At 55.5% G+C, this 15,878-nt stretch overlaps 2 protein-coding genes across 4 annotated transcripts; one reads left to right on the top strand and one right to left on the bottom strand.

The window, feature by feature from the left end:
• Positions 1-882: 882 nt before the first annotated feature.
• Positions 883-3,292, top strand: ATF4 (activating transcription factor 4). 3 transcript variants are annotated; one of them, XM_032646707.1, is made up of 3 exons: positions 1,216-1,408; positions 1,972-2,264; positions 2,379-3,291. In XM_032646707.1, exons 2-3 carry the CDS (start codon positions 2,243-2,245, stop codon positions 3,203-3,205), a joined length of 849 nt encoding a protein of 282 aa, XP_032502598.1. In that variant the 5' UTR covers positions 1,216-1,408; positions 1,972-2,242; the 3' UTR covers positions 3,206-3,291. The 3 variants fall into 3 exon arrangements, with proteins under 3 accessions (XP_032502597.1, XP_032502598.1, XP_032502596.1); XM_032646705.1 differs by having other exon boundaries at positions 1,221-1,408; positions 1,972-2,289; positions 2,379-3,292; XM_032646706.1 differs by having other exon boundaries at positions 883-2,289; positions 2,379-3,292.
• Positions 3,293-6,314: 3,022 nt separating this feature from the next.
• Positions 6,315-10,105, bottom strand: RPS19BP1 (ribosomal protein S19 binding protein 1). The gene is made up of 4 exons (XM_032647216.1): positions 9,676-10,105; positions 9,385-9,513; positions 7,163-7,260; positions 6,315-6,773 (listed from the first exon to the last, which is right to left on the bottom strand). Exons 1-4 carry the CDS (start codon positions 9,725-9,727, stop codon positions 6,639-6,641), a joined length of 414 nt encoding a protein of 137 aa, XP_032503107.1. The 5' UTR covers positions 9,728-10,105; the 3' UTR covers positions 6,315-6,638.
• Between the last annotated feature and the right edge of the window lie 5,773 nt (positions 10,106-15,878).

The raw sequence follows: 15,878 nt of genomic DNA, 5'->3' as shown, positions 1-15,878 counted from the left end.
AGGGTGGGGGAGGGCTTTCTTGTTGCTCTTAACAGTTCCCCAGTAGAGAGAGCAAGTTGTTGGCCTGACCTGGACTGCGGCCTCCGAACACACAAAACTCCGGCAATTGGGCATTAGGAGGACTTGCTGGGAAGCGGTTATGCCTGGGAGTTATACAGCGTTGGGAGCTAACTGAAACTACCCTAGAGTGAGAGATAGCAGGTGAATAAAATCTCTCTTCTTAGAGGAACTGAAACTACATAAACTGAAAGAAGTTCCCCTGTGATAGGCTGCATTCTTCAATAAAATAGCAAACTTATATTTAGCTAAACGGATATGTAAAAATACGATAGACTATAGGATTACGCATTTCCCCGACTCGCCTTTGATGGTAGGTGCGCATAGATCGGGTGATCTCGACTGAGGTCATCAGCCCTCCCCTTTCAACTACTGAAGGGCTTGCACGTCCTCAGTATTTTGCAAGTGTTTGCGTGTGAAAACGCACACGAAATGACATTTCCTTTTGCCTAGTTTCATCTTTGGGCCTGAACCTGGTCGCTAGTTTAGAGCTTCACTGAGTACGGCAGAAAGGAATGCAAGGGGCGGGGCCTAACGCCCGTATTTGGGACGCACTGGGCTCGGGCTGCCTGGGGCAATCCTGACCGGCTGCGGGTGGGCAGATCTGAGGAAGCCACTGCAAAGCGGCGTCACAGAGAAAACCGAGCAAACCGCGGAACCAGACGGCTGGAACCGTCGGCCGCTCCGCCCCTTCCCGCGCATATCAGCGGCCTGAGCCAATAGAAACTCGAGATATATATGACTCACCACGTCTGACCAATCATCTTGATGCGCGCTCTCCTCCAGCATATCGCGCGAGAACTAGGAGACCTCGTACTTCACAGTAAAAACCATTTCTTGGATGAAAGACTTCTCTCTCCGCCCTTCGGCCTAACGCCGGAAATGAGTGTGAAGGATCCCTCCGCGCTCCCCGCGGCGGACGGGAGTGACCCTTTTATCTTAAAAGCCTTGTAAAGTAGTGCGTCTTTTTCTTGAGGCCGTAAATAAAAACAATTCATTCTCTCTTCACAGCTACGCCCTAGACTTAAAAGTCGGAGATTGGAAACGATAGGGCGTGGGTGGGAGGCGCGAGTCACGTGACCGAGGCGGAAGGATATGGTCTGTGATGCGTCCTCATAGGGGCAGAGTTTATAAAGGACCCGCGCTCGGCGTCTCGCCGCCATTTTTTCTCCTTCTGTCTGTATATGTGGTTTCTTCGTGCGAGTGCGCGCCCTTTTTTCTCCGCTCCCGCAGCGGCCGCGGCCACCATGGCGTATTAGAGGCAGCAGTGCCTGCGGCAGCATTGGCTTTTGCAGCGGCGGCAGCAGCACCAGGCTCTGCAGCGGCACCCCCCAGCGGCTTAAGCCATGGCGTAAGTACTGGACCTGCGCTGCTCTGGCCGTGCACCCCTGGGTCGGTGAGGGGTTTCTCCCTGCTTGGGAGTGGCCGGCGGCTGGGCGGCTTCGCGGAGGCGGGAGCGGTTTTACGAGCGCCTGGAACGCGTGGCCTCTGCTTGGGTGTCCCCAAAACGCCGGCGCCCTGGGTCGGGAGACCCCGGCAGCCCCGGCCGCCGAACCCGCCGGCTTCCGCCTGGTGCCCCGCGAAACGTGGCAGCAGCCAAGATGGCGGCGTGGTAGGGCGGCGGCGGCGGCCGCCGCGTGAGTCACGGGGGGCGTGGGCGGGGCCGGGCGTCCAGAGGCGGATTTGGACGTGCGGGTGGGGCGGCTTCCTCTTCTGGCCGGTGGGGGAACGGCCGCGCGTCCATTTTGTGCAGCTTGAGGGACGCAGCGGTGACGCGATGGCCCTGGGGCCACGTGGTACCGATTCTCAACACCGAATGGAGTTCTATTTTGGCCATCTTGCCTCGTGGATGAAAAGATGAAATTCTCAGGCCAGCTGATCTTTCATGGGACTTGGTTTCTGATTTGTATTCAGGCTTTTCAAGGCATTCAGCAGCAGCGTTGCTGTAACCGACAAAGACACCTTCGAGTTAAGCACATTCCTCGATTCCACCACAACCTCGCAACATGGCCGAGAAGAGTTTCCTGAGCAGCGAGGTGTTGGTGGTGGACTTCATGTCCCCCTTCGACCAGTCGGGTTTGGGGGCTGAAGAGAGCCTGGGTCTCCTAGATGACTACCTGGAGGTGGCCAAGCACTTCAAACCTCATGGGTTCTCTGGCGACAAGGCTAAGGCGGGCTTCTCCGAATGGCTGGCTATGGATGGGTTGGTCAGTGCCTCAGATAACGGCAAGGGTGAGTGGGCTGCTTTTATCTGCTGGTGGGATCTGGTGACAGTCTTGTACATTTGACTCATTGGTTCCAACTCTCTTTAATTTTTGCAGAGGATGCTTTCTCTGGGACAGATTGGATGATGGAGAAAATGGATCTGAAGGAGTTCGATTTTAATGCTCTGTTGGGTATAGATGATCTGGAAACCATGCCGGATGAGCTTTTGGCCTCGTTGGATGACACGTGTGATCTCTTTGACCCCCTACTCCAGGAGGCTACTAAGGAGCCCCCCCAGATCGTGAACCCAATAGGCCATCTTCCAGAAAGTTTGCCAACAACTGACCAGGGTGCCCCTTTCACTTTCTTGCAGCCTCTTCCCCTCTCCCCAGGGGCCCTGTTCTCCACTCCAGATCATTCTTTTACTTTCGAGCTATGCAGTGAAGTGACGTCTGAAGAAGACAGGAAGCCAGACTCTACCGCTTACGTTATGCTGGTTCCTCCGTGCGTAAAGGAAGAGGATGCCCCCTCAGATAATGATAGTGGCATCTGTATGAGCCCTGACTCCTATCTGGGCTCTCCCCAGCATAGCCCCCCTACCTCCAGGGGTTCTCCAAATAGAAGCCTGCTATCGCCAGGTGCCCTTGCTGGCTCTGCCCGCCCCAAGCCCTATGACCCTCCTGGAGAGAAGATGATAGCAAAAGTAAAGGGTGAGAAGCTAGATAAAAAACTAAAGAAAATGGAGCAGAACAAGACAGCAGCCACTAGGTACCGCCAGAAGAAGAGGGCAGAGCAGGAGGCCCTCACTGGTGAATGTAAAGAGCTAGAAAAGAAGAATGAGGCTCTGAAAGAGAAGGCAGATTCCTTGGCCAAGGAGATCCAGTATCTGAAAGATTTGATAGAAGAGGTCCGCAAGGCAAGGGGGAAGAAGAGGAGCCCCTAGCTGTAGGGTAGTCCGGAGGGTGTGTGCTTGTACATAGGAGGCTAGTGCTGAAGCTGTGTTTTAATAAATTATTTTGTAGTGAAAGTACTTCTGCAGACTGCTGTGTCTGGTTTCTTGCCTCTGGTAAAGAGCCCAGTCAATCCCCAGAAGCAGCATTTTGCTTTGGGGTTGGCTATTGGGACTTGGAATTAAAGCCCAGAGTGAGATTTTTTTTTTTTTTTTCCTGACACTGTTGGGCTGTATGTCAGGGTCACTGATGACCAGTTGGACCCCTGAGACGGGGAGTTGGGCTAGATACCTCCTAGTAGGTGGCTGGGTGATTTCCCCAGAACCAAAAACTGTTTGACTCGATGTTAACCACCCTTGGGTGCGAGTGAGGCTGGGGAATTTTATTAAGGAGCAGGTTGGCAGAGAAGTGGAGCCTGGGCTCCACCTGTTCCCGCATGATTGTTGCTTTGTGCCAACATTAAGTACCCAGATAAGGCCCCGCAGCCTTTGAGCTGGGCACAAGGGGATTAGGCTTCACTGAGAAGCTGCTGCGGTTCTGTAGAGGCCTTCCCAGAAGGGTCTATTCCGGGAAAGAAGGCTTCTCAGGTTTTGCTGGAACAAATGGAAGAGCAGGGTGGCTGCTTCCCTGGCTGGCACCTTCGGCAAGCTGGAAAGCCTGTCATCCCTGATGTCGGGATGGAAGGGCACTGCAGTCCTGGCAGGTGACTTACTGCAAGATAAGGGAGACGTCATCTTCTGTTGAGTACAGGAGTCAGCCCAGCCGGCGCAGGTTTCTTCTCTCCTTGGGTCCTTCAGGGCCTGCTGAGGGAGGGCCATTTTTCCATTGTGAAAGACAGTGTAGACGAGTGGCTGGGATGAGGGTGATGCAAATGGGGCACCAGGCACACAGGTCCTACAGCAGAGGGTATTTGGAGGAGTTGTAGAGCCTATTTGAACCCAGGGTTATGGGCGTTTGCCTGTTCTGCCTGCTGTGGTGGGGCTGATATTTCCCTGACCTGCTTCTTGATGCCTAACAGGGTAATGTGGGAGATGTGATGGTGGTGGCCCAGATGGGAATGCTTCCCCAAGGCACCAAAGGAGGTGTCACATGTGGACCTTGGACCTGGTGATCTTCGAGGTCTTAACTGCCCTGAGCTGGGCTTCGAAGGACAGGGAAAGTTGTGGATGTAGAATGGGGAGAGCACCCTGAGAAAAAGCCTCGGAGGAATGGGCACACGGTCCCACCCACCTCTAAGAGGGCTCCCTGGCCCCAGCTGTGTTAGATGTCACCTGATGGGGATCCGCCCAGCTGCTGCAGGAACTGTTAAGCCTCAAACACACACACCCTGGCCGAGGTCCCACGTGGCAGTCCTGCCCTCCTGGGTCTCCTCTAGGCAAATGTGTCAGCTCCTCCAAACCACCGGTGATAGGGCCGCTCCATCAGGGAAGGCCTCTTCCTCCCAGCCCTCAATGTGGCACCACAGTGTCCTCTCACTTGGTTTCCTGTTCCCCTTCCCCAAAAGATTGTCAGTCCACCCGGCCCGTGGCTCATGGTCAGCACCCCACGTGTGGCTCTTGCACCGGCACCCCTCCCCAGTGGCACATCCTCCTTCCTCCATCGCCAGCACCCGCCTCCCCAGGGCCCCCACCCCACTGCCTTCTCACCACTGCAACGGAGCAGTCCAGGGTGACTGTTAACAGCAGATTGTGGGGCCCCACCCCGACCCATAGGACCAGTGTCTCTGGTGAACGCTAACGTCAGTCATGCCTTGGGGTCACGGACACACACCCACTGGTGCTACTCGGCACAAACATTAAGACTTACTGGAAACTCACAAGCAGAGAAGCGCAGGACCCCTGCTCTCACCCTCCCGCAGAGGCAGGCCTCTCATTCTACACCTGGGGAGGGGGCAGGAACCTGTTCGTGATTGACATAACAGCAGGTGTGTGCCCGTTAGAAAGGGGCCCTGGTCAGCCGGTTCTTCAGAAAACCGGTGAGAGAAAGCGAGAAGCTGAGGCTGCTGCTTGCTAAGCTGCTTTAAAAGAGGAAAGAGCCTCCAAGGACACCGGAGTGTCTCTCCTCACAGGGGTCAGTGAAGCTCAGCAGGCAGGAGGAGAGCTTGGGAAAACACCCCCTCTCCCTTTCTTGGAACAAGCCATCTGAGGACGGTGGCGCAATACCGGTTTGGAGTCACGACACCTCTTCTGCCCACCCTGACTCCCTGGATGGCTGGTCTGCTTCCTACTCTTGGAGGCCACCTGCACTGCAGACAGGACAGGCGCCAACTCTGCCTCAGGCAATTCTGTGGTCCCCTCCTGTCCCCACTTGGGATGGAAACCTGGATAGCAACCAGGAACAGCCCTGCCGGGGTCTGGCTGTGTGAGGGGTAAACCTTTCCCTCCTCTTGCACAGAAGAACCCACGGCAGGGTCCCTTCAGAAGTCCTCTACCAGACAACACGTGTCCCAAGGAGCCTTTAGGCGTGCGGGGGGTGGCACTAGGCGAGCCAGACGGAGCAGCCTGCAGGCCTCCAGGGCCCCCTCCCCAGAAGGGACCCCTGGGCTTCTAGGACTTGTCATCAGTGCCACACTGAAGACCCAGCTGGGCAGCACCACCCGCTCACTCAGGCATCTGCTCAACAGCATCTGCCCTGCGCTGCTGCCCCCGCCGGACGCGGCCCAGCCTCCACCTTCCCCTGCTGGTGCAGCTCTGGGCCCAGCACCACCCTTCTGCTCGGCAGACCTGCGCGTAAAACCCTGTTTCTTGAGCTCACCTCCTGAGTCGCCCCACTAGTCCCCACCTCCTGTGACAGAGGTAAGAGAAAAAGTGGCCTTTCATCCCGCACCCTCCCCCCCCCAAAAAAACACACAAGGGCACAAGCCCTGGGCACTGGGCTGAGGCAGCCATGCTCCCTCCTCAGCTTCCTCAAGAGCTGCCTTCTCAGCTGGGGCTGCCACCCCAGGGAGAGGAGGCCTGCGGGGTTCTGCGGATGGGTGAACTGCTCTCTGGTGGTGCCCTGCGCCGGGCTGGGCTGCAGGACTTCTGACCTGGAGCCCTAAGAACCAGCTGGGAGGTGGGGGAGGAAGGCTCCTCGGTGCCAGAGGAGGCGGGAGACACCCTGTTAGAGCAGCACACACAGCCCCTGGGCCACGTTTATTAGAACCTGGAAGCCCACCCAGCGGCCCTCGTCCTATCAGAGGTGTGGTCCCCAGGCCTCTCCACAGCAAATAGCCCCGAGGCCCTCCCTGGGCCAAAGCAGACAAAACAGTCCAATGTGTTCCTTTCCAGCAGGCAGGTGGCACCTCCCGAGCCTGCAGATGTCAGTTCGGGTCTGAGCGAAGGTCCTCCCCTGGGCTTCCAGCTCGCCAGCTCCGTGCCAGCCTCCACTCCACGGCTTTCCTGAGCCAGGCTGAGAGGTCCGAGGCGGCTGTGCCCTCCCGGGAGCCTAACTGCCGAAGTACTCCTGCTGGAACTTCTGGAAGTCTTCCTCGGTGAACACAGTGCCCTCGGCCTTCTTCTTCTTCTTAGTCTTGCCCACAGGCCGGTCACAGGCCTTGCGGCCCCGGTCCTGGCGCACAATCTTGGGGGCGGGGGTGAGAGTCAGGAGCCCTGGGTGGGGACTCCCAGCCACTTGCAGCCAAACATCCTGGTGCAGCCGACCAAGGGCCACCCTCTCACCTGGCCCTCACACCGTCCCGGGAGGCAGGGTTTCCATTTACAGAGGAGCCAGCGGAGGCCCACAGGGGTCCCAGGGGAGCACGGCCAGGCCCAGCCTCCCACCTTCCCCACACTGCTCCCGGCCCTCCAGGGGGAGGCCCCTCACAGCACAGCGGGGTGTCCAGCTCTTAGGAGCCTGGAGGGGGCTCCACCCTCCAGCCTATGCTCAGGGCTGAGACTCCCACAGATACCAGGAACAGCCTCAGTTCTCACCCCCCAGGCTCATTCCCACAGCCCATCCCCCTGACGAACCTGCTGGGTGACGGATTCGGCCACTGTGCCTCTTGCACTAGTCATAAACCTCAGGTTTACTCCAAGGTAACCTCGACGCTCTCGCTTCTGGAACTCAGCTGTGGATGGCAGGCAGGGTGGCATCATTTCAGATTCACTCCCTGGAAGCCTTCTGGGTCCCTTCCTGACATCTCCCCACTCCACTCCCACCTCCCATGCCCTGCCAAAGGCCCCGCTGTCCCTTCCCCAGGTTGCTGCAACAGCCTGGGCTCTTCTGTCAAAACCACACTCCACACAGATCCTGCTCAAAGTCCCCCTTGGTTCCACCTGCTCAAGTGACTTACTCAGCAAAGGTGGCCTGGGCGCTTACCGTGTGTGTGTCAGCCACTGTTCTAGGTGCAAGAGCACAGAGCAGGAAACAGAACAGACAAAAAGTCCTGCCCTCATGGAACTTCCGTTCCGTGGGAAGAGAGATGGTACACAAGGTAAACGGTATTTCAGAGGGTGATCATTTTATGGAGAAAAGGAGAATAGTAAACAGAAATGAGAGATGCCGGGGGGAGGGTTGCAATTCCAAACAGGAGGCTCTGAGAAGGCCTCACTGGAATGAATTCTGAGCAAAGACTGGAGGGAGAGAGTGTGACACTGCGGGAGAAGAGCATTCTGGGTAGAGGGAACAGCCAGTGCAAAGGCTCTGAAGCAGAAGTGTGACGAATGTGCTTGAAGAACAGAAGGTGGTTGGACAGAGAGGGGAGAAGCCGAGGAGACGAAGCTGGAAGGAGCGGATCCTGTGGGGCCTCAGCAGGCACCGGCAGACTCAGGCTCTCTCCCTGGTGGGTGCAGGGCAGAGGAGAGACAGGTCTGACTCAGGATTTTACGGGATCACTTCGGCAGCTATGGTGAGAACAAGATTACTGGGGGAGGGGGCAGTGGAAGGGAGACCAGTTAGGAGGCTTCTGCAATAATCCAGGCAAGGGATGGTGTGTAGCTCAGACCAAGGTGGCAGCCACAGAGGTGTTCTTTAGGTTGGCCACTGAGGGTTGAGAGAGTCCCCTCAGTCCTCAGTCATGTGCCATGACAGGGTGGTGGGGCGGGGGCTGGGATGGAGGAGTGACCTCCCTCGGGCCCCTTGTGTGCCTGTTCCACACCAGCACCACTGTGGCTCAACCCAGGCTCACTTTCCTGCCTCCACACTTTTGCTCATGCTGTATTTCCTCGGAATTCATAGTTCTTTTAACAAACAACTTGAACACCTTTTATGCACGAGGCCCTGGGGATTCAAAGACACACTAGGAGCTCACCAAGTCCTGCCACAGGTCAAAAACACCCTGCATTCCTGCCCACTCCAGCTCCTCAAGTCTGTAGGTCTCGTTAAGTGGCGCCACATCCCCCAAGACATTCCGTACTCGCTGACTCCCTCTTCCTCCATCCTCACAGCCAATTCACCACTGACGCCATCAATGCCCCCTCCTCACTGCATCTTCCACCTGGACAATTCTCTTACCTCCGCACCATCACCACTGCCCAGACCATAGCATCTTGAAGCAGCAGGTGGGATCAGGGCTCTGGAGACATCTGCCTGGTTTCTACCTGTACTATCTGGGCAGGTACTATCTGTTTCTGCTTCTGTAAAATGGAGGTAATGATAGTGCCGACCTCACAGGGTTGCTGGGAGCAATTACATGAGCAAACATTTGTACGAGGCTTAGAACAGCACCTGGCACACGGAGTATTAATTTTATTTAATGCTCCGTCTCTGACCCTCGTTCCCTGTATGTCACTTTGACCAGGCTTCTTTTTTTTTCAAGATTTCAAAGGCAATAAACTTCTTTCTGACTCCGCATATGCCATTCTCTCTAGAATACTCTTCCCCCGGTTCACTCGTATACTTCCATCGGGTCTGGGCTTAACTGTTGCTTCCTCAGAGAAGCCCGATTTGGCCTTTCATTCTAAGTCCCTCTCAGAGCACCACAGTCTTAATGCATAGACCCCATCACAGAAACCATACGCTGATTCTGAAACCCTTCGATGCTTCTCTCCCTACTAGGGCTGTAGACCTTGAAGGCCGGGACAATGTGATTCGTTCACCTCCGTGTTCCCAGGGTCCCGCCCCGCGCCCGTCGCACAGCAGGTATTCTAGAAACTCCTGGGTAACATTTCAAGCCCTCACTCTAGCGCCCCTTCCTCCCCGGCACCGCCCCCCGACCCCGGGAGCAGCGCGTCCAGCCCCTTCCCGAGCTCACCCAGCGCCGATTTGGGCACCTTTCCCTTGGCCGAGTTCCGCAGTTTCTGGGCCTGGGCCGCCTTTGCCTTCCGCGTCCGCTTCATCGGAGCCTCGCTCGTCTTGGTTTGGCCTGGCGCGTCCCTGGGGGCTGTAGGGGAAGAGAGGAACCGACTCGGTTCGGAGGGCGCTCAGGGTTCCCATCCCACCGAGGCTAAGCCCGGTCTGGATCGTTCGCACCCTCGGGGCTCCTGCCCCCAGCCCCTGCCGCCTTCCCGCCCAGGCTGGACGTCTCTGGGAAGAAGCTCCTCACCCTCAGGCACCCCCAAAAGCTCCAAACCTCGCCGCAGCAAGGAAACCGACATAGCGGTGCTTAGCTCCGCCTACACGCCTCAACTACTTCCGCCTTGGCCGCCCTTGTCGTTTCGGTGGAAACGCGAGCTAGAACAAAAGGTTCCGCAGTGGGCGGGCGGAAGTGCCCGCCTTCCTTAGGACGCAGGCGTTAGGTTTACCACTGGGCGGGATCTGGAGGCGGGGCCAACGCGCCGAAGGACGCATTTGTCGTCCAATCGCAACCCCACCGACCCTTTGGGAGCCAGGCCCCGCCTTCTCCCGGAAGCCGTCCACCGCTAGCCCAGCCTGGTGGGTCAGTCCTATCGCGTCAGGCGTCTCCGTAGTGGGCGAGGCCGGGCTCGGGACGGAGTGTTAGTATTCTCAATTTTTACGAAAAAGGGGAATGTATTTTTGGAAGTATTATACGTCAGAGCAACATATCGCACAGATCTAGTTCGGCATGAGAATCCAGCTATCTTCCATTAAGAGACATTTGCAAAAATGCAAAACAATATCAGTGTTTTCCCACTATTTTGTTTTGTTTTCATTAAAGTATGTCACTTACGTTAATATGTGGGCTTGTTATTGTTGTTTTAAATGAATTAATACGTATTTTTTAAAATTCTGTTTTAGTTTCTAACATGGTAACTCTTGTTAGATAGTTACACATACAAAAGCTCTTTGGGATCCTGAATTTTTTTAAGAGTAAAGAGTTCTTAGACAGAATAGTTTGAGAACTTCTGGCTTAGAAATTAGTACTCTTCTTGCTGTGGGGAGGAAACCTGTCTTGTTCACTGCTCCATCTGCAGCTCCTAGCCCAATACTTGGCATGCAGAAGGCACTCAATAAATCAGTGGTGAATGAGGGGGAAACCACTGAATTCACCGTACAAACATGTTCTGAGATCCTTTTGTATACATGACACTGTAGAGTGTAGGACATGGAGGTGACTCAGTTGGTCCTTTGTGAATGAACCTCACTAACCTCCATCAGCTAGTCCAGGAGGGAAAAACCTAAACAGATGTTAATAATAACAAACACTGTGTCAAGGTGCTGTCTTAAGTGTTTTACATTTGTTAACTCACTTATACCACCACTGCCCTCCCCTCCTCTGGAGCAGGAACAACTGCTTTCCCCATTTTACAAATGAGGAAAGGGGCACAGAGAGGCCAAGGAACCTGTCCAGGTCACAAGGTGGTGTCAGAGCTGGGAATCAAGACAGACAGCCCGGCCTGAGCAGTTATGCACTGCTCCCCAGTGCCACCCACCCAGGAGAGCATTGCAGGGGCGCTGGGTGGGAGTCAGGAGGACTCTGGAGGAGAAGAGGAGCTGGCCATGTGGGAGGGGAGTATCTCAGGCAGGAGGATCCTGTAGTGAGGGCATGTCCCTTGGGACAGGAGTGGCCCCAGAGGAGCAAGGAGGGCTGCATGGTTTCATTGGCATCAGGCTCCACGGATTTGCCCTGAGGGTTGTGGGTCCCCTGGAGCTCAGTGATGCTGTCAGACGGGCTCTTTTTCTCCTGCTTCTGAAATAGCCAGATTGTTTTTTAATTTCTTTTATTATCTTCATTTATTGTTTTATTTTAATTTTTTTTTTTTTTTTTTGCACCGAGTCCTAGCTGTGGCAGGAGGGCTCCTTAGTTGTGGCATGTGAACTCTTAGTTGTGGTATGCATGTGGGATCTAGTTCCCTGAGCAGGGATCAAACCTGGGCCCCCTGAACGAGGAGCATGGAGTCTTAACCACTGCCCACAAGGGAAGTCCCACTCATTTATTGTTTATTGACTGTTTCCTCACCCATTCTCCACTGTAAACTCTACAAAGGCAGGGATCTTTCTTTGTTCACTAGCGCCTGGAACAGAGCCTGGCATACAGTAAGGGCTCCATAAATGCACGAATCAGATAGATGAAGACAGAGATGTCCAGGTGGGATGAGTGAGTCTGCCCCTTAGGAGGGCAAAGGACCAAACTCCACCGTACCTCTTTCTCCTCCCGACCTGGGGTGGTCAGAACACGGTCCCCAGGGTGGAGGGACATTTTGTGTTCTAATGTCCCAGAGAAGCAGTAGATTCCTGCAGCGTCTCTGCCAGACTCTGGAGGGGCCGAGCGGCCACTAGGTGGCGCCGCAGGACAGCTTTCTCGCGCGGCGCGGCACCGCGATCTGGTCCGCCGCCGTCCAGGCTGGGGTGTCCCGAGAGTGGGGTCTGGACGCCCCTCGACGTCAGCTGGCTCTTTGCGGCCAGCCCTGCGTGGCCCTGGCTTCCGGCTGTCCCTGCCCCGCGGCCTTCCAAGACTGAATGGGGAAGCTGAGGCAGAACCACCAGGCTGGGCTGCCCAGCGGGGACATGAGGCTTTCTTCCGGAAAGGTGTGCACATGACAGCTGGGCACTCACTCGCTCAATCCCTTGACAGTGCCTCAGTTTGTTCATCTGTTAAATGAGACTTAGCTCCGTAATAAAGTGGGTGTGAGGAGCAAGTAAGTTAATACGGGTAAAGCTCTTATTACCCGAATAGGGACTGGGTGGGTCAGTGATGTTACAGACGGGTCCGCCCCACTAAGCAAGAAAGAGGTGCCCGCATATGGGCACCTCAGAAGTGCCAGGCCTGTCTTGGACCCCTGATGGGACAGGCTCTGAAAGGGCAGCTCCCTCCTGCTCTGTCCCTGTCCCTGTGGGGGTTGGAGGGCGGGAGTCGTGAGGTCTTACAGGTGGGTTCCTGTCCTGGTTGCCTGGCTTCAGGGTGCTTTCCTGCCCTCAGCCTGTTTCCTCATCTACACGTGGAAACGCTGGGCCCTGGCCCTTCTCTGGATGCCCCTCGGTGCCTGCTCAGCCCAGGCCCTTGGCCGCACAGAAGACGCATCACGGTGAGGTGGCCACCTCCCTAGCCTCTGTCGCCCACGTGCCCCGTCCCGGTCTCCTTCCTGGCCTTTCTGGAACAAACTTAACCTCACTAGGCCTTGGTGGGGGGAACCCCAAGGCTCAGAGGGAGGTAGGGTCTTCTGCAGGGTCACAGGGTATTTCTAGAGCAGAGGGGAAACTAGAACCCAGGTCTCTGAGTCCTGAGCAATAGCGTGGGTGAGCATGTGTGTGTGACCTTTTTGAATTGTGTGTTGGGGGGGACACCTGGGATCTTGTAATTTGCTTTTGCCTCCCCATCTTTCTGTGTGTCTCTGTCTCCTTATCTCTGACTCTTTCCTTCTCTTCCGCAGTCACCACCCCCCCTCCCCACAAGTTCCTGGCCTTTCTCTACCTTCAAATTGAAAACCCAAATGGAATTTCCAATTGCCTCTTCTGACCGGTGACTGCCTGGCCCTCTCCCTTCTCTCTGCTGCCTGGCCCTGCGTTACTTCCAAGGCCCCTCTCCCTCCCTCCCTCTCACTTCCTACTCCTGCCATCAGTGGCTTTGAAGTGTGTTCACAAGAGCTCTCAAGAGAAAATCCATTTCTGTGCTGTCTGGTTCTAAATGGGCGAGGAATGGGCTCCTTTCGGCCTCTGGTTTCATCACATCCCTCTCAGGGTCTCTGGAGCTTTCTTTTCTGAGAGGTCTCATTTCCTCCTGACCAGGCTGTCACCAGGCAATCACTCCTGCTCAGTCCCGCCGAGTGGGGGAGGGCACCGTGGGCAGAGGGAAGGGTTGGGAGATGGGCAGGGCTGGGGGAACCCCCAGGGGGCTGGGACTGATGCAGATGCTCTGGGCTTCCCAGCCTGGGCTCACACAGCTGTGTACCCCAAAGCAAGCCACCTTCTTTCTCCAGACCTGTCTCCTCCTCTGTGAATTGGGCTTTGAGAAATATTGTCCAGCCCTCCTCCCACGGCTGAGGGTAGTGGGGACCCAGAGCTCCTGGCTCCGGGGTCCTGAGGTCTGGAGGGAGCACGCGTTCTGGAGCCAGGCTGTGTAGGTTCCGATTCTGGCTTTTTCATTCACTCACTGTGTGACTTTGGGCAAGTCACATAATCTCTCTGTGCCTTGGTTTCCTCATCTGTATGTTGATTATAATAACGGTCCCTACCTTGCAGGGTGGCTGTGAGGATTGAGTACAAAGTATATACTTGGAACAGCACGTTGGGCACAGAGTAAGCACTATATGTTTGAAAATAAAGGATTGCCATGTGGGCCGGCAGTGTGCCCGTGGGACCCGTGTCCACGTTTGTGAGTGTGACCTGCACATGTATGTAGCTGCTGGACCTCCATGCTTTTGTGATCAGCACAAGGGGAGAGTAATGCTCCAGAGCCTGGAATGAGCGGGTCTGTGTTCAAATGTAGCCTTTGCCACCTACCAGCTGTGTGACCCGGGGAAGGGCTCTTGTGGGCGCTGGTGGTGTCTCCCTCAGGGGTGTGTGGAGGGGGAGGGTGCAGTGGGAGTTTGCATGGCATGTTCTCATCACCAGGCCTGGCACTTAATCTTCTATTCACTCAGTAAACATCTGCTGAGCCCATACTAGGAGCCAAGCCATGTGCAGGGAAGTGGATTTTAGGTGAACAAGGGATCTGGGTCCTGTGCTGCTCACACACTCGTGTTACACTCTCAGCAGGTGTGAGCCTTTTCCGCCTCTTGAGGGCCTGTGTTTGTGACCCCAGGGTTTGTGGAGTTCAGGGTGGTGCGCATAGACACTCCCCAGGGACAGCAGCCCGTCTGGGGGTGTCCAGGCAGACTCAGAGTAGCTTCTTTTCAACGATTTGAAAAGACAAAATTGCTGGCATAACTGATTTTAAGAACTTAATAAAGACACAGGAAGAAGCTGCTAGAAATTCTCCACGGAGGTCTGGGGTCAGATAGTGACTCTGGGTGGGGGGTCAAGGGTGGAATATTTTTAAGGGCTCAACGCTGACCAGCCAAAGGCACAGCTCTGCCACTAAGCTGCTGTGTGACCGTGGCACGTCCCTTGGGCCTTAGTTCCCCCTGGGGTGAGATGGGAGGAGTCCCCCAGCCCTGCCAGGCCCCCAGGGCCACCGAGAGGTTGTGAGATTACAGGGAGAGGAAGGGTGAGCTTGGAAGAGTTAGGGGAGGACTTGAGGGGCCCTCAGCAAGCCAACACCCCCGCCTCCAGCCAGCTCTTGCTCTGAGACCTCACCACCACGGAGGGGGTCAATCTGGGAGTCCTTGGACAGAGCAGACCTTGGGGACTTGTCCTCGCTGTGAGATCCTGAATAAGTCCCTTCTCTGCTCGGGGCCTCAGGGTCCCCATCTGGGCAGTGGGGACAGACGCCAGGAGTATAGCGGTTGTGAAAGTGTCAGAATAGGGCTCTGGGTGGAGCAGAGGGTGAGTAGTCGGAGGGGGGGTTCTGGCTCCCCAGGGACTGGGAAGGATTCGGTCCCTTCCAGCCTCAGCTTTTAAATTCTAATTACATCTCCATTAAAATGCAAATTTCCAACAAACACTCGGAATGGAGGCCCTGTTGTCATGGCAACTGGAGTCTGAGGTTGGGGAGAGGGGAGCTGGTCTCCATCTCCTGAGCCTTCCTGACCAAGCTGGGGCCTGCCTGGGAACCCCACTCCTCCCCCTCTCAGAACTCTGAGCATTTCATCCACAGCTTGGGGGTCTCCTGCCCTGAGGCTCGGTCTTTAGGGGAAGCTGGGTAACACTGCTGAAGTCATTTCCCTTCTTGGCCTCAGTATCTCCATTTGCGAATTGGGGATATAGGCCTCTCTCGCAGGGTCATCCTGGGGATTCAGTGATTTAACGTGTAGGACATCAGGGAAGGGGGCATCTGCCCTCCAGATGCAGTTCCAGGGTACTTGATGAAGCCATGGCCGGGACCCCTCCCCATGAAGAATAAGGTGTCTCTTGCCCTGGAGTTCTAGCCTCTGCTCCATCCCTTAACCAAGAGCCAAAAGAGTGAGAGTGACCTTCAAGTCCTGTGTACGCTCAGTTCTTCAGGTTGGAGCTTCCCTTACACTAATACTGTAGCCATTTGACTCTTTTTTTTTTTTTAAACATCTTTTTTGGAGTATAATTGCTTTACAATGGTGTGTTAGTTTCTGCTTTATAACAAAGTGGATCAGCTATACATATACATATATCCCCATATCTCCTCCCTCTTGCATCCCCCTCCCTCCCTCCCTATCCCATCCCTCTAGGTGGTCACAAAGCACCAGCTGATCTCCCTGTGCTATGCGGCTGCTTCCCACTAGCTATCTATTTCACGTTTGGTAGTGTATATATGCCCCTGACACTCTCTCACTT

The sequence above is a fragment of the Phocoena sinus genome, chromosome 10 (assembly GCF_008692025.1).
Source record: "Phocoena sinus isolate mPhoSin1 chromosome 10, mPhoSin1.pri, whole genome shotgun sequence".
Classification (NCBI taxonomy): Eukaryota; Metazoa; Chordata; class Mammalia; order Artiodactyla; family Phocoenidae; genus Phocoena; species Phocoena sinus.
Note: the sequence above shows the minus strand (reverse complement) of the source record. Positions and strands in the feature narration are given on the sequence as shown.